Source organism: Colias philodice, chromosome 16 (genome assembly GCF_061535455.1).
Source record: "Colias philodice isolate Cphi_HAF_F1 chromosome 16, ilColPhil1 Martin Lab GWU primary, whole genome shotgun sequence".
Classification (NCBI taxonomy): domain Eukaryota; kingdom Metazoa; phylum Arthropoda; class Insecta; order Lepidoptera; family Pieridae; genus Colias; species Colias philodice.
In genome coordinates this window covers 7,852,558-7,876,087 of record NC_143101.1, presented here as the reverse complement: position 1 = coordinate 7,876,087, position 23,530 = coordinate 7,852,558, and the positions used below count along the sequence as shown (strand labels likewise).

At 33.8% G+C, this 23,530-nt stretch overlaps 2 protein-coding genes across 8 annotated transcripts in view; one reads left to right on the top strand and one right to left on the bottom strand.

The window, feature by feature from the left end:
* The window catches only part of fdl (beta acetylhexosaminidase fused lobes), a 147,403-nt gene that overhangs the window by 86,023 nt on the left and 37,850 nt on the right, over positions 1 to 23,530 (top strand). For 5 of the 7 annotated variants that reach the window (XM_089704643.1, XM_089704642.1, XM_089704641.1 and 2 more), the window contains 2 exons: positions 4,365 to 4,548; positions 4,933 to 8,076. In XM_089704643.1, the coding sequence (XP_089560769.1) occupies positions 4,373 to 4,548; positions 4,933 to 6,664 (1,908 nt within the window). In that variant the 5' untranslated portion in view covers positions 4,365 to 4,372 and the 3' untranslated portion in view covers positions 6,665 to 8,076. The other 2 variants (XR_016316783.1, XM_089704644.1) reach the window with 2 other exon arrangements.
* On the bottom strand, positions 8,890 to 23,459 carry LOC149481818 (uncharacterized). Its single transcript, XM_089704572.1, has 21 exons — positions 23,263 to 23,459; positions 22,521 to 22,914; positions 22,189 to 22,374; positions 21,677 to 21,891; positions 21,080 to 21,308; positions 20,619 to 20,716; positions 19,182 to 20,406; positions 18,655 to 19,110; positions 17,103 to 18,527; positions 16,705 to 17,034; positions 16,217 to 16,546; positions 15,724 to 16,128; positions 15,266 to 15,610; positions 14,769 to 15,179; positions 13,343 to 14,520; positions 12,677 to 12,931; positions 12,428 to 12,518; positions 11,453 to 11,712; positions 10,410 to 10,523; positions 9,482 to 9,604; positions 8,890 to 9,004 (listed from the first exon to the last, which is right to left on the bottom strand). Exons 1-21 carry the CDS (start codon positions 23,296 to 23,298, stop codon positions 8,957 to 8,959), a joined length of 8,154 nt encoding a protein of 2,717 aa, XP_089560698.1. The 5' UTR covers positions 23,299 to 23,459; the 3' UTR covers positions 8,890 to 8,956.

The window sequence follows — 23,530 nt, the reverse complement described above, 5'->3', positions numbered from 1 at the left end:
ACCCGTCTTAACAAAATATCCCCAATAAGATAAAGCTACAGGGCTAACACGAAATACTTTATTACAATTAAATTCCTAATTAAATCACTGAAACAGATTGTTGTACAAGTACATTAAATTTTACAAAACTTCTTGATTAAGCTGAGTCTACGTGACTTGAGCGATCGGCAATTAATTAGTAGAAACCATAACAAGGAACAATTTTGACCCTTATTGCAATAGCATAAAGGTGTTTGTGAATTATGGAATATAGTTTGTATCAGTGTCAAATTACATAGTAGCCAGCAGATGTTAGTTCCCCAGGGAGAAGCCCGCGTGGTGTCTGCAAGTGCAGTAGTTCTCGCAATTGACACTTTAAAATGCATAAGTTATTTAATATGCAATTTAATAAATCATTATGTTTTCAACTTTTCTAGATGTATTACGAATTGTTCTTTTATATCGGTGTGCCGAGGTTTAAAGAAAAATAAACAAAGACCTGATTTGTTAAGAAATTGTTAAATTATTATGCGAAGGTACTGCATATTGAAGCTAAAACTCAAACTTGAGCATTTAACTATTCAATAACACTTCTTCTAGAAGCACTTTTTAATTCTTCTTTAACACGTCATGACAATTTTTAACCGTTTATCACCGATTTGGAAAACAGTTTCTACAGAGGAGAACCGACAAGAAACTCCATAGTTGCTCTTTTAAGAAAACTATACCCTTATATTATATTTATTTATCTACACATAAAAATATAATCCACCAACATCAGCAAGCAGTTTTACATTATTATAATATTGCACATACATTAATCTTGTAACAAGCATAACATGTATGTTATAAGAAGCACTCCTGTCTTATGTGCTAAGAAGTTTTGCCGCAGGAATTCGCTTTGTTGCATAGTTAAATCGCTTACGGAGGTCCAATGTCGTCAACGTTATTATATAAAATAAGCTCCTACATATTTTTAAAATCTATTTCTTTATGAAGAGGAAATTCTAATAAAAACCAGGTACCTAAATAATAACGAAAAATACATTGTTTATGTTCAATTGGAATAAATAATTAATTTGCAGTGTAATATTTACTTTATAAATAACGGTTTCCATCATTTTACTATGTATTTGTATGGAAATATGAACTAAATTGTGTTATAGATATACTTGTATACCTACCCACTCGTATCTCTACTACTTTAAAAAATAGAATTTAATAAATATGTCATTCCTTAATTTTATTACGTATATTATTTCCCACAAATTTCGAAAATTTCACAGTAGGTATTCAATAGAATGAATAGGATGACAGGACCACGTAGGAGATCGTTTCAACTACCTGGACGTATGCAATATACCATATTATAATAAACAGGAACGTGTCGCAAGACCCCAATACGTATTATAATCAATATTGCATCTAAGCTGGCATCACTTCATCGCTCTCAGAACTTGGTATAACGCGCTCTGCATACTTCATGCTGCCCTGGTAACTTGGCTGTTACAAAAACGAAAACTCCATTCAACTAAGCTGAAAGGTATTATTAATTGAATATTCATAGAATTTCCCCTCGATTAATTTTACATTTCAGTTTAGACGGAGAATATGATGTACTGAAATTATTAAAGTATAATACTATAATAGAATATACAAATGTAATTGAATAATGCCTTTTTTAAAGGCCAATGGTATTGTAACAACTAACAATTAAAAAGTTCGCAACGTTAATATTCAACGATATTATTAGATTTTTATTCATAAATTAATAACAATGTAAGAAATAGTCGTGTATTTAAAAATACCATATTGATTAAGTAATAAATTAACTTATCTCTCCTTACCATTATATACCATACCATAGTGTTTCACATAATATTCGTGTAAATTTGTAATACGGTTATCATATAATACTTTTGTATTTACATTTAGATATGTATTGTATTATTCATCTATCAATTTGTGTTCCACTGAAACTTTCAGCTTCATTCAAATGGTTTTACCTTCCTTTTCATGTAAACTATGTCCTGCATATTCAAAATCTAAATCGAATTTATTTCCTAAAAATTACTGAATGTACGTATTATTAAACGCGTCTCAGCTCATATGTGCCAGCGTTCGTTTTTCGATGTTATTTTAAAGAAATTGGTGAGATCGGTGGAATGCGAGAGCTTACAGTGAACGGCGACAACATAAAATATGTAAACGGGATACGAAACACTCGAAATAGTGGGAAATTGAAAAGAAATTTGAAAGGTTTGTAGTTGCTACATTTGCTGAATATGTTGATTTGTATGGAACGCTTTTGATTAAAACCAAAGCTTTAGATAGATAACTTAGCTCATACTTTCAATTTTAATTATGTAAATATATTGTTAAGAAAAAAAAATATTTAAAGTAATTTATATTTATGGAAATATGTCACACTTACATGAGGGCAATAATTTATCAAACGATAGAGTCGTCCATCTAGCGCTTTAATATTTAAAATTACTAAATTCAAATTTCTTGTAATCTTTAACAGAACAACCACTTAATTAATTATATCAACGCCCACTTGTAGAAGTTGCAACGGCAATACATTAAAAATTTGTAAAGTTCTAGAACAATTGAGAAACTTCACTTCCTCTTTGAAATTGACGAAGAAGTATGATTAAATAGTTTATATTATATAAAAAAATTTAACATGAAAGGTACCACCTTACCAAAGGTAAAACCTTTATTTTTGGAAAGAAAATATTGCGTTTTGAGAAAAATATATTATAATATAGGTACCTATTATTAGGAAGTACATAATACTAGCTTTCATTCTGGTAACCGCATGCTGTCATGTTTCATAGAAAACAACGTCACATATAAAAATGAAACAATTCTAAAATGAACATAGTGAAGTTTATTTGAGAACGTGTCTGGTAGCGCCCGGGGGATCGCATATTCGTTGTCGTAAACTTTACAATCATTCAGGGATGTCTGAAAAGTGTTTAAAAGATATATTTTACATGCTACATGTATGTACATATTTTGTAAGCCAGTTAAAACTTAAAATGTACTCAACATATTACTTTTTTCGTTATATCATGTCCTTGATCAAGAAATACGATGGTAAACTCATTTAATTATATAAGACAAAAGTTTCAAACACAGCATATTATAACAACATATAATGTACTCCAGTAAAACATCTCTAGTTTCCAAGACGGTACGAAATAATATAAATCTAATTTACATTCCAAGGATGCTTTGAGACAGTTGAGGGTAGCATTCGGACCGTAGATACAGAGGTACGAAATACAAACATCCCTACTACTGAGTGACCTAAATTCAAGCGTCTGGAACCTTTTAACTTGTCTGGATATAGAAATAGACACCAGCCACCTTGGGACCCCGTACAGCGAACGGAACTTTATTAATAAATTCTTAATGAAAATGTAAGTCTGATCGCTTAATCCATTACAGAAATTGGTTCTAGCAATATGCATAAATAATATTGATGTTACTTGGTTACGTCAGACGCATAACTTTTTAGGATAATGACGGCAATAGTACTTCATAAGCTACTGGTCCTAATTGGACTGTACAAATGTAATTGCTATACGTACTCACTGAAGAAAACTTGCGCTTTTTCATTAGGTTTGAAAATTAAACTAAAACTCATAATTACTAAGCAACAACAACATACTGAGAAGTCGAATATATTATGAAAAGCATATATTTTTTTCTCCAGTCTTGTGTCATTAATTATTGTGTTTATTAAAAATAGTAACCGATTAAATTGTTCATCAACATTATGTTGTTTCATATCATAAGAAAAACACATACAAACGTTGTGTTATATTTTTATACCTCTTAAAAATGGAGCATAAATAGATTAAAGGGTTTATGATTATGTGCAAATAAAAGTCATAAATGTATTTTTGCGTTAGGAACCCGCCTTACAACGCTAAGAATATTGCAGCTAGATATATCTATATGGTTATTACTTTTTGCATATAAGCCTACCGAGAATTGCGTATAATATACAAATTATAACATACTCATATGAAAGCAACATATTTCTAATTTATTTAAAAATAAACGTAATTCTTTGTTTATCCTTCGATTACATTTTATCTCAAGTATTACTCAAATTCTATTTGAGGATTCATTATTTTTATCTTTAGAATTTCTGAATTTTGTTATCCCACCAATGAGGAAATGAGGCATTTTAAAACTATATGCACAACTTTCCCCAAATCATGTTTAAAAAATAAGCCAAAAACCAGTATCGATAGTCAAACAAAATAAAAGCATAATATTGCATATTATCAATCGATTTTGCAACTGAATTTCCACGTTCAGCCTTCTGAAAAATTCGCATATTTATTTATTTAATCTCGTTCCAGTGGTAGCCATGAAGTCGTGGGGCGAAGCGCTAGGGCGCAGCACGTCGGCGCACTTCTCGCGCGTGGGCCGGCTGCGGCGCGCACTGCTGCTGCTCGCCGTAGCGGCCTGCACGGGCGTCGCGCTCATCTACTGGCGCCAGCAGACAGGCGATCAGGCTCATAGACCCCTGCATAGCTTGTACTCGTAAGTATTTGGTATTAGATAACGCACGTGGTGGTGCCAGAAGCGCCAACGCGACCATTCACTCTAGACTATAGATAGCTTGTACTCGTGAGTATATCTTTAGCAGTTTGATATAATGTAGGATGTAAGACACATATTTTGAATGTAGAGCCAATATTTAAAGAAGTTTTTCTCGATTCTGGAAATACGATGGATTATCTTAAAGCCGGTAGTAAAAGTAGTACTTATGTATAATTGTATAGTGCTGTTATGTGTAGTATTGTGTTATGTAAAGATAAATAAGAATTTAAAAGTGAGAATGAAAAAAAAATTATAAATGCGAACAATATCTACATAATAATACACGAAATTTATATCTAAATTGTCCAATCTTTTATATTACAGGGGTGTGGAGCCACAATGGTCATGGGTGTGTCGGAATGAGAGATGTGAGAGGTTACTCGCGACAGAAACATCTATACTACAGTCACTTCCTACTTGTAACATGCTCTGTGCATCAACACAGCTCTGGCCGCAACCAACGGGGCCTGTCAGCCTCGCCACCGCCGCAATACCAGTGAGAGCTGACGGATTTTCATTACAAATTCGATCGTCACCATCTCGAGATGTATCTGATCATCTCAACGACGCATTCTTATTGTTCACTGAAGACCTTAAATCGTTAGAAAGAAGCGGCAACACAGAAAGTCGACGATCTGATATCGGTCCATCGAGGGAGGTGATCGTGCGCGTGGCTGTTAACGGTAGTGGAGACCCTCGCATGCGTCTCGATACTAATGAGAGCTACAAACTCACTTTGCAACCTTCAGGCAATTCGCTTTACGTAGATATCAGCGCATTTTCATTTTGCGGCGCCAGACACGGCTTTGAAACGTTATCTCAATTAATATGGGTAGATCCTTACGCTGGCTCACTTTTAGCTATAGAAGCGGCTAGTATTCAAGATGCGCCGAAATTTGGATTCCGAGGTTTGTTACTAGATACGGCCCGGAACTTCTTCCCTGTACACGAAATTATAAGGACCGTAGATGCCATGGCTGCTAACAAATTAAACACGTTTCACTGGCACATAAGTGACTCTCAATCATTCCCGTTAAAGTTGCACAGCGCACCGCAATTAACTCAACATGGAGCGTATGGGCCCGCAGCGATATATACAACAGAAGATGTTCGTAACGTTGTACGGCGAGCTAGGCTTCGAGGGATTCGTGTTTTAATTGAAGTCGATACTCCAGCTCATGTGGGACGCGCGTGGGCGTGGGGACCCACGGCTGGCTTGGGACATCTAGCGCACTGCGTAGAAGTCGAACCGTGGAGTGCGTATTGCGGTGAACCACCTTGTGGCCAACTTAATCCTCGAAATCCGCACGTCTACCAAATATTGGAACGTATTTACACTGAAATATTACAACTAACGGGTGTCGATGATATATTCCATCTCGGAGGAGATGAAGTTTCAGAACGATGTTGGACGCAGCACTTCAATGACACTGATCCGATGGACTTGTGGTTAGAATTTACTCGTCGCGCTATGACCGCCTTGCAACGAGCGAACGGAGGTAAATTACCTGAAATGACATTACTCTGGTCGTCACGACTGACGCGATCGCCATATCTAGAAAGGCTAGATAAAAAGCATTACGGTATTCAAATTTGGGGAGCTTCGCGGTGGCCAGAATCACGAGCCGTTTTGGATATGGGATTTCGTTCGATAATATCGCACGTCGACGCGTGGTACTTAGATTGTGGCTTCGGTTCCTGGAGAGACAATTCGGACGGACACTGCGGGCCGTATCGGTCGTGGCAGCAGATATATGAGCACAGGCCGTGGGCGGAGGAAATGCCGGGAATGTCCATAGGGGTAGAACCGTGGCGAGTAGATGGCGGTGAAATATGTTTGTGGACTGAACAACTGGGTCCGGGTGGATTGGACGCTCGATTATGGCCAAGGTCGGCCGCTGTAGCTGAGCGATTGTGGTCAGATCGCCCTGAAGGGGCAACCGCTGATGTTTATCTCAGACTCGACACCCAACGAACACGATTATTAGCCAAGGGCGTAGAGGCGATGCCGCTGTGGCCTCGATGGTGCACTCATAACCCTAACGCTTGTCTCTAATCAATGTCAAGTATTTTTATATCATAAGAAGTATTTCAATGCCCTCTTCTGTGTAAAGTATGCATCGTTAAGGTTTTATAAACCTGTAAGCGTACGGCTTGTTAACTTAAACTTTAGAGAAATAGATGCGCTGTACATAATCGATTTAAGAATAACTGAATAGATAGACTCTTTGTACATAATGTATCTCGATGTAATCTGGTGAACGTATGAATTAGATATAGGAGAATATCGAGCACTCAAACGTAGATAGATAAATGTTTGAAAGTATCTGAACTGCCATGTAGGTCACAATATATTTGCTTATATTAGTTTAATAGCTCTACTTTACAATTTTTTAATTTATTGTAAAACAAATGCACGAAATTACGTTCATCTTTGTCTTACTGATAGTTTTATTTATGTATTTTTATAAATATTTTTTTGGATATTATAAGAGCCCGATTGCTCTATTATATTTCTGTTGTTAAGTGTGGATTGTTAAAGATATTGTAAGTACATTCAAATGATTATTTATTGGTATGAAACAAGTGATACTCACCTTTTTATTAAGTTGTTCTTAGTTTGTATTAAGTTCAAATTTGGAGATCTGAAATCATTTTGTATCTTTGTGGATAATCAGAAAGGAATAAAAATGGTAATTTTAATATAAGTGTAATAATTGATATGTATTATAATAAGCTTCTCACAATGGAAGTTGATACGCTACAAATTGCGTTTAAGTTCATTTTTCTGTATAAGTACAGTGTTATCTTTAATTGTAATTTTAGCCACATTATTACTGATGAAAATACATAAAAAATTGGAAACTCTTCACAAAAATCAAAAAATATATTTTTGAAGTGAAACTTTTGAAGTGAAACTTCTTTATCGGGGTTGGAAAAAAATTTAGTGTAATATTTTTTCGTTACGCGTGACATTTTTCCGTTACGCGCCATCTTTTTCTTATCCCTACCACGCGTAATTCGACGTATTTCTGTAAAGTTGCACATAGTAAATTATTTTTTGAAAAATAAGGTCCTAAAGAAGTTTCACTTCTTACGTGTGTACACTAGTACACGCACACATTTTTTTTATTTATTTTAGAATCTCGTTTGGTGTGTAAAGCTATGCCTATATAGGTATTATATTACTTAATTTTTTTATATACTTACCTTGAAATTGATACATAATTTACAGACATTAGGGCCATTTTAATTATAATATTTATTTTAGAAATAAACAATATATCAATTTAAATGAATGATTATGAGATTATTTTATTAATATAAGGCCAAAGCTTATAGGATCCTGGACAATATATTTTGTTCTTATAATATACATATTATTTATTTTATTCATTTTAAAATATTACCTACATGTAGTATGGAAAAATGTATCTGATATAAGTAAAATATTCCAGAACTCCGAAATTTATATGGTCCGGGAGCCAGCAGCAGATTTTATGACCAAGTTCCTCTCAAGCGGTAATTAGTAAAATGCATCAAAGTATAGTATTATGAAGCCTCGTGAACGTCAGCTGGAGCTCGGTTGGGGGGAAGAGCGGTTGTAGCCTCCCGTATCAGCTGACGGTTTTTCCACCAAGATACAGCCAGCTGACATATATATTTATCCACAGTTACATATAAGCTATCATCAGGTAAATTTTTGTTTGAGAGGAAATAACGGAAAATAATTTTTTCTTTAAATTTAACTTTCATGTTCGAGACACCAGCTGACGTATAATACACCATGTTGTAACCAGCTGACTATTTTTTTTCGTTGAGATATTGGGTTAGCTACAATTTGACAAATTTTTAGCTGAGAGGAAATGAATGAATGAATGTATTTTTTTTCCTATGTGCGTGGGAGGCTACAACCGCTCACCCCCCCAACCGAGCGCCAGCTGACGTTCACGAGGCTTTATAATACTATACTCTCATGCGTCTGACGAATTATCTCTTGAGAGGAAATAGTTAACCAAATTTGCACCTGGCTCCCTAACCAATACGTAGATTCAATTTTTATAATTATTTTTTCTTCGATTTTATAATACATATTAAAAAATCCTATTAGCTTAAGCCTTGATGATTTATATTATTATATAATTTTGTTTTTAGTCTATGTAATGAGCACAATTTTGTACATTTTGTAAGTAATGTTTTGGTGCTAAAGTAATTTTTGTGGTGTACTTCTAATAAATAAAACAAATTAAAAGAACAAGGTGTTTCAATAAAACCACGATAAAAAGAATAAATTAATAAATTTATTATCAACAATAGTTCGGAATACATAATTCGGCGGGAAATTTTATCACTTTTTTCTGAAGATATTGCTGAGCCGTCTGGTTCGTGGGGTACCCTGAAACAAACAAAAACTTTACTAAAGAATAAAAATAAAACACTTCAGTATATTATGTGTTACCACTTAGGTTATGAAAATACATAATTTGTATATGGGACCACTGTCACACTTCAATATGCACATTTTTAAAACAAGTAATCCAACAGGAAGTGAAATTTATAGCATTCTATTTGATTAATCAATCATAATCAATTCAATAATATCATATTTTTTATAACATTTTTATTTGTATGAGAATACTACTAACTACTATTATATTATAATATATAAATCTTATTATAAATCGGAAATATGTTTTCTGTTATTGCGATAGATCTCAAAAACTACTCAATCGATTTTAAACATTCTTTTACTATAGGATGTTAAGATCTAATGGGCTAGGTACTTTTTATGAAGCCAGGGCAAGCATAATATGGCGAGATATATAAGAATTTTAATACTCAAGCAAAATATAATATAAATTATAAAACTTACTTCAGTGCCAGTGGTATCATTCTTATTGCCGCGGAAAAGCGCGCGAAGCCGGGACGGAGTGCTAGTCTTGCGCGACACACCCGGTTCCGCTTCTACCCGCAGTGACTCGCGTAACTCGGAATCCTGTTGTAATTTTATTTATTTAACTTCATAGTCATTAATAATCAGGTAGAGACATACTTGGAAGAACATTTTTGTTGGTAAAATTTGAGAATTTTTTTTCTGGGTAGGAAATATCATATAAATGATATGAACCATTTAAAAAAGAGCGAAAGAGATTTGCGTTTAAATAGCAATTAAGTATCATGTGTTAAATTAATATTAAATTAATGCATAATATTAACATGAAACATTTTAGATTTTTCAATAATAGACTAATTTAAGTTGGAACAATGAAACTAAATTATGTAATACATACCTAATTAATTACTCTATGAACAAGTGTCACTATGTACTTGCTAATATTCATATTTAACACATTATGACAAAGTTCTATCATCATCATCAGCCCATATACGTTCCCACTGCTGGGACACGGGCCTCCTATGAGGATACAGGCCATAATCCACCACGTTGGCCAAGTGCGGGTTGGCGGATGACACATGTCGTCGAACTTTTGATTCTTCGACATGTCGGTTTCCTCACGATGTTTTCCTTCACCGTTCGAGCAGTGGTGATGTTACAGCATGCGCAGATAAATTGAAAAATCAATTTATTTCCTGCGCGCTCGCCTGGTCTCGAACCCCGGACTTATCGATTCGAAGTCCGAGGTCTCACCACTGAGCCACCACTGCTCTAACAAAGTTCTATACAAATTTATTTTTATATAAATTATAAAAATACAAATACATATAAATTTAATTTTTCCTGTAAAAACTATCTATAAACGTTCCAGCAGCTTGCCAAATGTATACAAAATAAGAATTACCGTAGCGGATAGCCTGCCAGCCTGTTTGCTGGGTGTGGGCGGTCCCGGCTTCTTGTACGCCGTGATGCCGACCTCCTTGCGCACACGCCCGCCCATCGACATCGAGCCCACGCACTAAATAATTAACAAATTGTTAGACGTAACTTTTGATTTAATATTTTTGTGGATGAATTTTTGTCATTATTTCATGTCTGAACATGCTTAGCTGTCGAATACTATAAAAATCCGCTTTCCTTTGACTCGTGGCGCATTCGTACGAATCGTGCCTAGGGGCTCGGACGTTGTTTATACGACGTTCGACCCAACTACCCTCACTTTACTAATAGTCGTTGACTTGCTGCGATTTATTTATTTGAACTACCTAGTACCTACATCAATTAGGTAGCTGTGTAGAATCGCAGTACATTCTTATTACATTCAAACTAATCTTTAACCCGGCCTCGCGTGTATTTTCTTATAAAATATAATAAATTTTTTCATTTGCATATTTTTTTAATTAATTACAACTCAACAATATTAATCTAACTATAGCACGCAGTTTCATTCCTGTCGTAATCGGTAAAAAGTAGCTTCTAATCCATATTGTAATCTATAATCCATCTCAATGGGTACTTTATTGCTTAAAGAAATAGTATCTTTCAACAGCAATTGTACAAAGGTTTCGTCTATTTAAAAAAATACAAATTTTTAATATCAATAATAAAATCTATAACAATAACAAATTGTAAATTAAACGAAATCGAAATCCCTTTTAGATATAATTTCAAAGCGTATTCTGAAATAGGCATAATATGTACATTTCTGTCTCAATTTTTGACGTGACAACGTCTTATAATTCGATAGAGCCGGTTGCACGCACGAAAAAACATGACTCATGCGGCGTTACCTCGCTCTGAGGCGTTCCTTGTAAGGCTTGAAGTGCAAGCGAGAGCGCGGAACGAGCGACAAAGAAGCACAATCGGACGTTGTCACGTTCAACTATGGTCAGTAAACCGACTTTACAGACAACCAATTTTTTTTTAATTTTATGACTAAAAACGCACCTTAATATCCTCCTCATGCAGCGTTTGCGTAAACTGCGTCTCCGCGGGATACGAACTCTTGAGATGCGGCGGGCACAGTGAGTTTCGCCACCTGAGCTCCGAGAGCCTCTGCCCCCCCTCCCTCCCCTCCCTGATACTCTCTCTCCCCTCCCTAATGCTCTCTCTTATACTCTCCCCCCCCTTTTCCCGGCGGGGAGTGCTGGCCAGTTCCCGGAGCCACCGGTTGTCGAATACCTCCCCCTCTTCGTCCGACATGTGCACTGGATGAAGGTTCAAAGTTCAAACAATTATATCGAGATAAATAACAATGAATAAATATTTCAGGACAATTTTCACACATGGCACGATCTGAATAACATACATATATAATTTTAAATAAATACTTATATAGATAACTAGTGGTCCGCCCCGGCTTCGCCCGTGGTACATATTTCGCAATAAAAGGTAGCCTATGTCCTTTCTCGGGTATCAAAATATCTCCATAGTCCATACCAAATTTCATGCAAATTGGTTCAGTAGTTTAGGCGTGATTGAGTAACAGACAGACAGACAGAGTTACTTTCGCATTTATAATTTAATTTGCCCCGGGTGGGAATCGAACCCACGACCTCTGCTTGGAAGGCAGGGTCACTACCAAACAAGCCAACTGGTCAGTCAGATAAACAATAACCTATCACAGTACAATTAGTGTTGGTTTGTACAAACACTTTTGTATTTTTAAACGGCAACGGCCGTTTATAAACGCCCATTTAAAACAGATTTTGTACATCTCGCCAGCTCTCATACAAGTGTACTCTTGTATTTAGAATGTAAAGTAATACACACATTTTATTTCTAAGGTGAAGCTTCCAAAAACCCAAAAATTCAAAATGTGAAATACAGTTGGTTCCACTTTCCATGATAAATATCACTTATATTTATTAAAATTAATAACAAAAATTCTTGTAAAACAATATATTATTCAGTGTTTATTACCTTTATTGTTATTTGTATTAACTGGCAAGGATCGCAGGGAATGCGAGTCGGAAGGTCTGGACGGCTCCTCTTGCGGAGCGATGAGACCCGACTGAAAATATAAAAATTATTGGTCTTACCACAAAACAATTTAAACCAAAACTAACTTTAAACCTGATTCAATTTGATTTAAATTTAACAGAACCGATCCTGGCGGTAATTAATAATAAAAACTATAATTTGTTATTTAAAAATAGTCATAAAACTAACCGAATGAACATGTTGCAAGGACATGAGCGATCCAGAACGCTGCGTCTTCCTCAACCACTCGGCTTCATCCTTCTTCATCAAGAATTTCTCGCCAACATTCCACAATTCAGTTGTTAGTGACCGAATGTGTTTCTCGTACGCGCGACTCGACTCCTCCAGTTTGTTCCGAGTCTCCTCTAACTCCCTCTCTAGAGAGGCCACCTCCTCTTTCTGTTTCTCTTTGAAAATCGATATCTGCTCTTGATATAGTTGTTTCTGGAATATTAGGTTCTCAATTTATTATCTGTTTGTGAGTTGTGTGTATTTCAATTGTTTAGAAACAAAAAAAAAGAAAATTAAGGAAGAAACATGCCAAGTATAACGTCACAATCGTGCCCATGCAAGTGCATGCAAAAATCGTAAACAAATTACCTTTCAACAAAACTCGCCAGACGCAAAGCAATACAGAACTAAACTACTATGTTTTAATGAACACTAAAAAACGAAAAATAAAACAAGAGCATCCATTAAAACATACTTTATTCAACATAAATATATATCGACTTTACAAGTCAACACTTTAAATAAATATATATAAAGCCACACCAGTCAACGGTCCATGTTTAGATAGAAGTACCACACCACCTGATATATTAATACCAAGAGCAGTATGGGGAGGATACTGACCATTTTAGCTTTCATCCTGTTGAGCTTGTCCTCGTATTCCGCGCGCACCTCCATCACGGTGACGGCCTGCGCGTCTCTCGCGCCTTCGCCTTTCTGAGCGCGGGACACTTCTTCCAGAAGCCTCTGGAATGAATTTTCCATCTCCTCCAACTGCACTTCGAGACTTGTGTTCTGGAAACTGGTCGACTTTAGGGAAACGCGGTCCAATTCACTCGTGAACGCTTGTTTTATTTTCTCCGCAGATATCGTCCTCCCGATACTCCTCTCGACCCATCGCTCCATGTTCATGGCGCACTCGGACAGATCTTGCATTACCGCGGCGTAACCTCTCTCTAATTTACACATAGTCGCGTCGGTTATGTGACCGTCCAAGTTGAGTATTTCCCGTCTAACTGTCCTTTGCAAGGAAATAACGCGACTCAATTTCTGGCTGTACAAGTCCTTTACCGAGTTAAATGTCTTCACGCACACGGAGAGCTCCGTCAGAAATTTTCGCATGTTAATTACTTCAGATTCGTTTATCCTGCTCACTTCAGACAATCTATCCCTTTCCTTCTGAAGCGCGATTTGCTTTTCAGTGCAACCTTTTAAATGTCTGTCTGTGGTTTCCAAAAAGTTCTCAAGGTCCTCCATAGTGATGGTTCCTGCGTTCAAATTGCGTCGTAGTTCATTATCACAGTTGTTAGAATTACCAAAATTAGTTAGTTCTTTGAGAATTGTATTGGTTTTCAATTCAGCCACTCGCTTAAGGATCATAGCTTGATATTTCGCGGACAGCTTTATAATCTGCGTCGCCCGACTTTCTGTTGCACTCATTTTAGAGACTTGCTTTTTGAGTTCGGAAATTTCTTCGTTCTTTTGGTGCACTATTTTCTTGAGTTGGCTGGACAGTTGGTAGCAATTCTCTTTACTCATTTCAAGGTCTTTGGAAACGTCTAGGAGTTTATTCTCTGATTCAGCTATAAGGGATTTCAAATATGTTATGTCACTTTGTAATGTAGTAATGGTGCGGTTTTTGTCTTGTACGATTTTTTCTAAGTCAGCGATAGTTTGGTAACTCTCCATGGATGAATGAGTGTCAGTAGAATTATTATCTACCTGATTGTGGAGTTGCCGCAGTTCCTTTTCGACTTGCTCTGAGTATTTCTGATTCGATTTCTCTTGACTGGTTACTGCAACTGTAAAAAAAATACAATTTAATAATTATATTAAATAGAATTAATATACTTAAACAGTCATAAACATTATAGTTGGCCAGTTTTTCATGATAATAATGAGATTTTTTACTTATAAGACATTACCATATTTTATATTATCTGCTAACGAAAAAAATGTAGGACTGTGAAAATGTATCCCTAACCTAATAATGTATCAAATATATCGTAAATATTACAATTACAAATATAACATATTCACAAATACTTACATGTTTCCCTTTGACCAACTAATTTGTACAACTCTTCATTTTCCTTTCTGAGTACATTCACAATCTCCATGTCATGTTTAGTGTCATCCAATCGTCTTCTTAACTCACAAACATCAATATTTAGTTCTTTAATTTGTTCCAAATATCTCTTCTTTGCTATTTTCTCGTCTTCCAATTGTTTGCTGAGAGCATCCTTTTCTTCATTGTATTTGTAAGCCACATTTTCAATAGTTTCCTTTAAAGACTCTGTCTCTTTCTGACGACTTAGCAGCTCTTGCTCAGCCTTTTCCTGATACTCTTGTAAGAGGGCACATTTATTTATAATATTTATTTTTTCAGTATCAAATGCTTCTTGTAATTGTTTGTTCTCGGTGAGGATGGTTTGTAGACGTGATTCCAGGCTAGTAATTTCTGGAAACAGATAAAAAGTAGTCAATGCAACTAAATAATTAATCATGATATTTTTTTTTAAATAATAACTTAAATAAAAAACTTACCATGTTGTTTTCCTTGCAAACCGTTCTTTAAATGTTCATTTTCTTGGACCAGATGATGCAATTTATCTTCAACAGCCATATTACTTTCAAGATTTTTGGTGAGTTCATTAATTTTCCTCAATAATTCCTCTTTTTCTTTTTCTAAACCAGATTGTTGCTGTTTTAAATCTGCTACTTGATTAAGTACTTCATTTAGTTGTTCTTCTTTTTCTTGCATTAATCGCTCTAGTTCTACAATTTTGTCATCTCTTTGAATTAACTCTTCCTTTAACTTACGACTCTCCTTTTCAACTGAGTCCAATTTAATTTTCAATTCATTATTTTCTTCATCTTTGCACACAACATCTGCAAGAAAAATCCAATGAGACAAGGTTTTTTAGAAATCCTTACCAACCTTTTGTTTTGTATGTCTAATTCGTGTGACATTGCTATTGATAATAAATAAAACACTTTTATACCTTTTTTACATCTTTCCAAATCATCACACAGATTGTTCTTTTCATCAGTTAGTTGTTTTAATTCAGATTCATATTTAATTTCCAATGCTTCTTTATCTTTTTTAACGTCATTATAAGCTTTACATAGAGCTTCTGATGTACTTTCTTTTTCATTAATTTTACTTTGAGTATTAGTCTTTTCCACTTCAACTAATTGCTTTAAAGCAGCTATTTCTTCTTGTAGAGTATCAATAGTTTTTAAATGAACATTAATTACTTTATTCAAACTATCTTTTTGATCTTCCATTACTGATTCTGTTACTGTGACCATATTCTTTAGAACTAATCTTTCAGATTCAAATTCACTAATTAATTTTTCCTGAATTTGTTTATGGGACTTAATTTCCTCCTCAAAGGAATTGATCACTGAAAAAAGATGCATATAAATGACAATATTCTTATAATACATATCACAAAAGTACTTATAACTAGAACCAATTGACAAATGACATACCTTCATTATTTTCATCAATACTTGCTTGTAGTTTTTCTTTTTCGTTTCTCAACGTTTCCAATTCCATAGTTTTGTCTTTTAAGTAATTCGTTAGTTTCGTGACCATCATATTCAAATTATCTATCTGACATTCATATGTTTCTTTCAATTTATCAGTTATAATTTCGTTATCAATTAGTTTGTCCTTTAGGGAATGTACTCTTTCATCCAATTGCACTCTGACTGTGTTCAATTCATTATGAAGGGATTGGTTTTCATTTTGCAGCTTTAGTATTTCATGTGTCTTTGATTCTAGGACCGCATTGTGTGACTCGTTTTGCTTTAACATCTCTAAAATATAATATATCCATATTTTATGAAAACAACACAAATTATAATCAAATGAATTAAAAATAGATAAATTTAAAAAGTTCAAAATTTGGGTTGTAAATTGTAATGCATGCAAAATATGAAAAAACCATAACAATATGTAGATATAAATAACTTACTTGTTTCATTTTCATTGATTGTTTTCAAGAGATTTTGTATTTCTGCTGTAAGAGTTGAAATGTGTTTGTCCTTTTCTTCTTCTACTATTTTCAATGTAGTAGATTCCTCTTTTAATGACACTTCAGTGTTCCTCAAGGAAATCACTTCTTCGATAAGCGTTGTAGCAATATCCAGTACATAATTTATATTTTCCATAGATAAAGAATTATTTTTCACAAATACTCTATTTCCTAAAACATGATCAATTTTCTTTGTTTCTATCATATTTATGATATTTTCTAGCGCGTCATTTAGAACGAATCCAATCTCATTGTATGTTTCTTGCAAATCTGAAATCAAGGTTCAATTTAAGTAAGTTTTCAACATATAATTTAAGAGCAAAATATTAAATACATACTCTTGTAATCAGATTTTAAATGGTTGAATTCTGTTGTTATGTTTTTCATTTCTTCTTGCGTGTTGCACATTTCTGTATGATGTTGTTTGTTCAACTCTTGTAATTTATAAGCCAAAGAATCCCTTTCGCTTTTAACTTCACTCAATGTTATCTTAAGTTCATTAACAGATTTTGTCAAAACTTTTTCTTCTTGTGCCATTTCACTTTTATTGCCTATAAGTTCATTGTTTATGTGGGTAAGCCGATTTACTTTTTCTTTAATTATTTCTAGCTGTGAATGTGAATCTTCTTTTTCGACTATAAAGCTTTCAACTTGTTGATAAAGTTCACCCTTTTCTTTTTCTAATGCATTGACCATTGTCTTAAGTTGGGATATCTCTTCTGACAGATTTGAATTTTCTGTAATTAGCTTGTTGATTTGCTTTTCAAGTTGCATCCTGTTCAATATTTCTGTTGCCAACTTCTCATCTAATTCCGCCTTAATGTTTGCAATATCACATTTCTCTTGTTCTAACACCTTCTTAGCCAAGCCTTCATCTACAAGTTGTTGGGTTAAACATTCTTTTTCTTGTATTAAAGCATGTTTAGTTTCATTTAAATGTTCTATCATATTTTTGTTTTCCAATACAACTTGTTCCTTTTCTTCATCCACTAATTTCCTCATTCCTTTCTCTTCCAAAAGTTCTTGGACAAGAATAGCTTTCTCGTTTAGTAAAGAATTTCTTTCAGCCTCTAAAACCTGATATGCAGTTTGGTCATCTAATGTCTTTTGTAGTAAAATACGATTTTCTTCAACTAAATTTTTCTTTTCTGATTCGAGCGTATCACGTACTGCTTTTTCAGTAGCGTGCCCTTGCGCGTTTGTAGCACAGTCTTTTCTCAATTCACCTATTTCTTTGTTTAGCACAGCGATACTGTCTATATATGTAGTATTCTGTGCAGTCAAATTTGCAATTAATTTCTGTTTCTCAGTAATATCTTCATTGACTGTATTTAATTTAGTTTTTAAGTCATTTATTAATTTATCTTGACTAGTTATTTCTTCATTCTTAACTTGTTCCAGATTGTCCCATTTAATTTTATCTTCATCATAGTTATGTTTAATTATATCCATCTGTTGTTTAAGGTTACAAAGATCTCCTTCTAATTTCTCTAGAAGATTATTCTTTTCTTTCATACTCTCTTCATGGTTTATGTTATCTTCCTCTAAAGTATATTGTAACTGAATATTTTCCCGCTGAAGAACCTCTTTTGCCTGCATCTGAATGTCCTTTTCATTCTTTAGTTTATTTTCTAACTCTGTCTTCATGGATTCCAGATCAGAAAGTTTTGATGTCAGCATTTGAATGTCAGAATCCTTATTTAATATAACATCTTTATATTTATGTATTGTTTGTGATAAATTCAATTCCAATAGGTTAATTTCTGAAAAAGGAAATTGAAAATAACAAAAATAAGTTTTAAGTAATGTTGTATATAATTATTGTCTGTATTTTATTCTAAGGCTCAGTGGAATATTTAGTTGTGTTTTAAAGTAATTTATAATACTTACCAGTATTCATTTGTGTCTTTTCTTTTTCCAATTCATTTACTTTTTCATTTAGACTCAATACTTCTGCTTTACTTTTAACTATTTCATCATTAAGTTGAGTGGATATATCATTTAGTGTAGCGCATTTATTGAGATATTCCTTCTCAAATACAGTTCTTTGCGAGATTTCTTCCTCCAGTTGATTAATTAGTAAAACTTTTTCATTTTCAATCATGGTAATTTTATCTTGTGCAGCTTGAAGAGTTTTATTTAAATTTTCTTTTTCCATGTTTAATCTTTGAATTGTCAATGCATCATTTTCGGCATAACTGTGAGATTTAGATTTTACTTCCTTCAGTGATTTTTCCATCTCATTCAATTTTGCTGCTAATTTCGATGTTTCAGAATTAAAGTCTTTTTGTAACTGATCATACTGTATAGTCTTATTTTGAAGTTCATCTTGAAGAGTTTGTATAGCTGAAAACAAAAATAATGTGAAAATATTCTCTTAAATAAAAAGCATTTCAAGTGTCTGAGTCTATACTCACCCTTATTATTTTCATCAACAATCCCAGATAATTTTTTTACTTCTTCTTCAAGTAAATTGATTTTACTTGATTTTTCTTTCAAGTTTTCTATCAAGTTATTTTTCTCAGTGGATATAACTTTTAGATTTTCCTGCAACGCATCCTTCTCTCTTGTTATGATTTCAAGTTGGCATTCATGTAGTTTCTTCTTTTCTAAAATATCATCATTCATAGTTTTAATATCTTTCTCAGTTTGTTCTTTCATTGCAGCTAGTTCTTTTTCTATTTCTACAATTGTTTTATCTTTATCTGAAATCGCTTTTTCGAACGTAGATATATTCTTTTGTAAACCTAGTTTGTATTGAATTTCATCTTGTAATTGACTTTTTAATGTAAAAATAGTGGCTTGGGATTCATTCTTCAAATTTTCCAAGTCTTTTTGCAATATTTCAATCTTTTTATCGCGACTTTTTATATCATTGAAAAGTCTTTCTTTATTCTCTTCTAAAAGTTTCATCTCTTCTTTTGATTTAGTGTAACAATTTTTCATATGATCCAATTCCTTTTTGAGAGTTGTATTAATATCTATTTGCTGTTTTAATTCCATTTGTACATCTAAAAGTTCTTCCGACTTTCGTTTCAATTCGTTTTCAATCGCTGTTTTTATTGCATTCAAGTTCACAATATCATTATTATGTTTATTAGACATGTCATCTTTTAAGTCCTTCTCTTTTTTCAACTGAATTTGAAGCTGGTCAATCCTTTCCCCATTGTCTTCTATTTTATTTTGTAGTTCACATAATTCATTGCTTCTATTTAATACTTTTTCATTTAGTTTCATAATGTGGTTGTCATAATCTTCTCTCATCTTACTTTTAGAAGCTTTCTCATTCTCAATATCAATTTGGAGATTCCTTATAACATTTTCCAATTTAGTTGTTTCATTGGATAGGCTTTGAAGGAGTGACATTTTTTCTTCTTGAAGAGTTTGAATTTCTTGCATCTTAGTTTCAATGACTCTTTGAGAATTCTCATTTGTATCTTTCAATTTTCTTTCCAGTTCATTGATTTCACTCTTAAATCTATTCAATTCATCATGTAGTTGTATTTTGATGTTATTTTTTTCTTCCGTTTCTTCATTGATCCTATGCTTCAAACTGATTATTTCCTTTTCCTTTACTGCTGTTGTATTAATAAATGTTTGCTTTTCGTCTTCATATTTTTTGTTTAAGTTATTTAATTGATCCTGAAAAATAAGTAGTCATTTTTCATTGAGTATGAGAGTTTGTGATGCAAAATTCTTCAAGTAACATTGAATATACAATGGATGAAATGTGCCCTGATTTATCTTCAAGTACATTGGTATGCTATCAAATTGCAAATTACTATATTATATTGACAATAAAAGCCGCGGTAATGAATAGTAATATTGAAAAAGTATTAAATATAAATGTATACCTGCAATTCTTGAATGTGTCCTTTCAAAACTACTATCTTGGCTCGTTCTTCACTTAGCTGCACTTCAATAACATTTGCACATGCTTCACTGCAAATAGCTAAAAGAAATAATACACAAATATCAGGGGAAGCTTTGGTATTTTCAATACTCCAATTCTTTATAGTACAAATATAATATATATTATCTATACATAGATAAAATCATAGGAAAGGCAAATATGTACATTTAATTTTTTTGTAAAAGAATACTTGGGTCATGAAGCCAAAAAATTATTCTTGTCTGTCTAAATTTATTATATGTCTCATGAATATTACTAACGTCGCGTCGGGTCAACCTATACTCTATAGGCTATATAATATCATCACGCTAAGACTAATAGGAGCGGAGCAATGGGGATAAAACCGGACAACACAGCTAGTATACTTATAATTACAAGAAAAATTGGTATATAGAAACTTACATAAATTCTGTTGTGGTGAGTGTATACTAGCATCAAGGTCATCACATTCATATTGACTGGTATCAAGTCCATTAAGGCGATTGTGCTGCCTCAACTCCGAAACTAATTCGCGCAGGGACTGCGTGTGGTGACGTTCTGTTTCTAGCTCTTCCGCTAGTTGATTCGCCCTACTCGTTTCTTGTTGGCTTAGAGCAAGTAATTTATCATACTCACGTTTGGATTCCTCTAGCTGCAATGCATGTGTCATTAAAATTGTACATACGCTACTAGTTCTTATTTTAAAAATTAAAACACTACCTACAACTAGAATACATGTCATAAAGAGTATGTAAGGTCAGCCGTACAGGGGCAGCTCGAGCAGTTAACGGCTGAGCTATGTATACGGACTGCTCGAGCGGTCGATCGTTGACTGCTCGAGCTATCGCTACCAACCGCGCAGTTGACGGCTTGAAGCGGTCGCGACTGCTCGAGCAGTCAGTGTACGGCAGTGAATGAATGTTTATAGTTCTTAATGTTAATGTTTATAGTTCTCTCATATAAATAGGCAATATTACTACATATTTCGATTTAGTTTACTCATAAGTATAGTACAACTACCTTGCTTTTAAAGACGTCCCTCTCATGTTGTGCATCATCAAGCTGTTCTTGCACATTAACAAGCCGTTCCTCGGCTTCTTCCAACTGTTTCAACAGTTTACTTGAGTTATTAGCCGCAGGTTCGGAAGCTTTCGCCTCCTTATCCTCACCACAGCATAATGATATTTTAGCTTTAAGGTTTAATACTTCCAGTTTGAATTGTTCTTTATCTTTGACTGTAACAAAAACACATAAAAGACATGTGTTCTGTACTAACAGTACATACTTATAGAATTGCACTGGCTCACTCCTACACTCAATAATGTGGGAGCCTACAGACTAATGACAGCTATGAGCTAACCCCATCACTGGTATACGTGAGACAATGTATATATCTATTTCATAGATACACTTTTGGAAGAAATTATTATTTAGCTGTTGACTACTATTCTCCAACAACTAACATAATTATTAAAATTAATTGTCTTGGTTTTCCATAACTTGAATTAACTTAAATAAGTCCAAGAATTTACCTAGCTTCTCAAGCTTTAAGTTAGTCCTGCTAAGCTCATCTTGAAGGTAATTCCGATCGAATCGCTCTGCTTCCAGGGCAGCTTGTAAACGTCGAACTTCATTGTGAAGTGAACGCAAGGCTGGAGGAGTTTCCGATACTGTAAACGGTTCCAGACTCGTACGAACCACATCTTGCCCACATGCATCTGTAATAAAAAGCACATTAAGTATTAAGAAAGATCATATAACAAATAATTCGGTAATTTGAACAGAATATTATAATAACTATCACATTCTATGTTTATAATTGCATTGAATTCAACTTAATAGTTTTTGAGTGCATGAAAATTACCTTTAATAGCTGCCAAAACTTCCTCACATGTTATTCTAGAACATGCCATCAAGCGTTTACTGAATTTCAATATGATCTCCTGATCGTCCACACCAAGATTCTTGCACATAGCATTTTTGATATCCACATCTTTAGAGTTCACACACACAAAATAGAGTAAAAGAGACGCAGCTATGTGCAACTCTGTCTCACTCTCTGGCTTTGCTGTTCCATTTTCAAATTTGAAATCAGGATATTTCTCAAGAATAAATTCATGCACTGTGTGCGCTTCTAATAAAGATGATTTGGACTCGTCGAGATTAAAATTGTCTCTCAGATGAGATATTATGTCAATCAAAGTTTCTAAACTAACAGGCAACTCCTTTTTGTCTCCCTCATTAAAATAACAATTTATCTAAAATAAACAGTTATTATTATAGGTACATAATATAATATAAGAATAGCACAGTCAATTCTAAAGAAATCCTATAAACAAACTTATAATACTAATTATTATATACTCAAAAGGTGAATTAAAAAAAAATTGGTTATATAAAACCAAACACACAGCTGGCGACAGATGTGCACCTGGCCTATTGTAACGGTTATAAAAAAAATACTGCCAAGTAAAGCGTTTTGTTATAAAACACGAGTAAAAGATATTGTGGATATGTATAAAACATAACAACAATCTTATCTTTAAAATTAAATAACAATAAATCAACACTTCAATATTGTTATGATGATTAACAGCTATCCTTACCCAGTTCGTTAAAATTTTCTTCCACTTCTCTAACATGTTTCCACACTATTCCGTCACTTAAAAGTATATTACCGCCGATTTTATAATAAAAATTAAAAGAAATAAATTTAACACGTAATTTCAAACAAGCAGTTATCCAATAATTTCGTTCATTGTTGTTTTGCCGTTGTAGTTTGAATTTGTTTTTTCGTTAGCGTTTTCAAACTAGTAAACCGTCTGTCAATGGTGTAAATTGTCAAAATTCAAAGTTGCCAGCAGAATATCTGAT

What these genes read in the sequence shown, in the direction of transcription:
- LOC149481818 (XM_089704572.1), bottom strand. Translation starts at nt 23,298, where the DNA reads ATGTTAGAGAAGTGGAAGAAAATTTTAACGAACTGG. An exon ending in GACACATTCAAGAATTGCAG is followed by an intron (nt 20,407 to 20,618) that starts GTATACATTTAT and finishes CTTATTTTTCAG; the next exon opens with GATCAATTAAATAACTTAAA. An exon ending in TGTTGATGAAAATAATAAGG is followed by an intron (nt 19,111 to 19,181) that starts GTGAGTATAGAC and finishes TTTTGTTTTCAG; the next exon opens with CTATACAAACTCTTCAAGAT.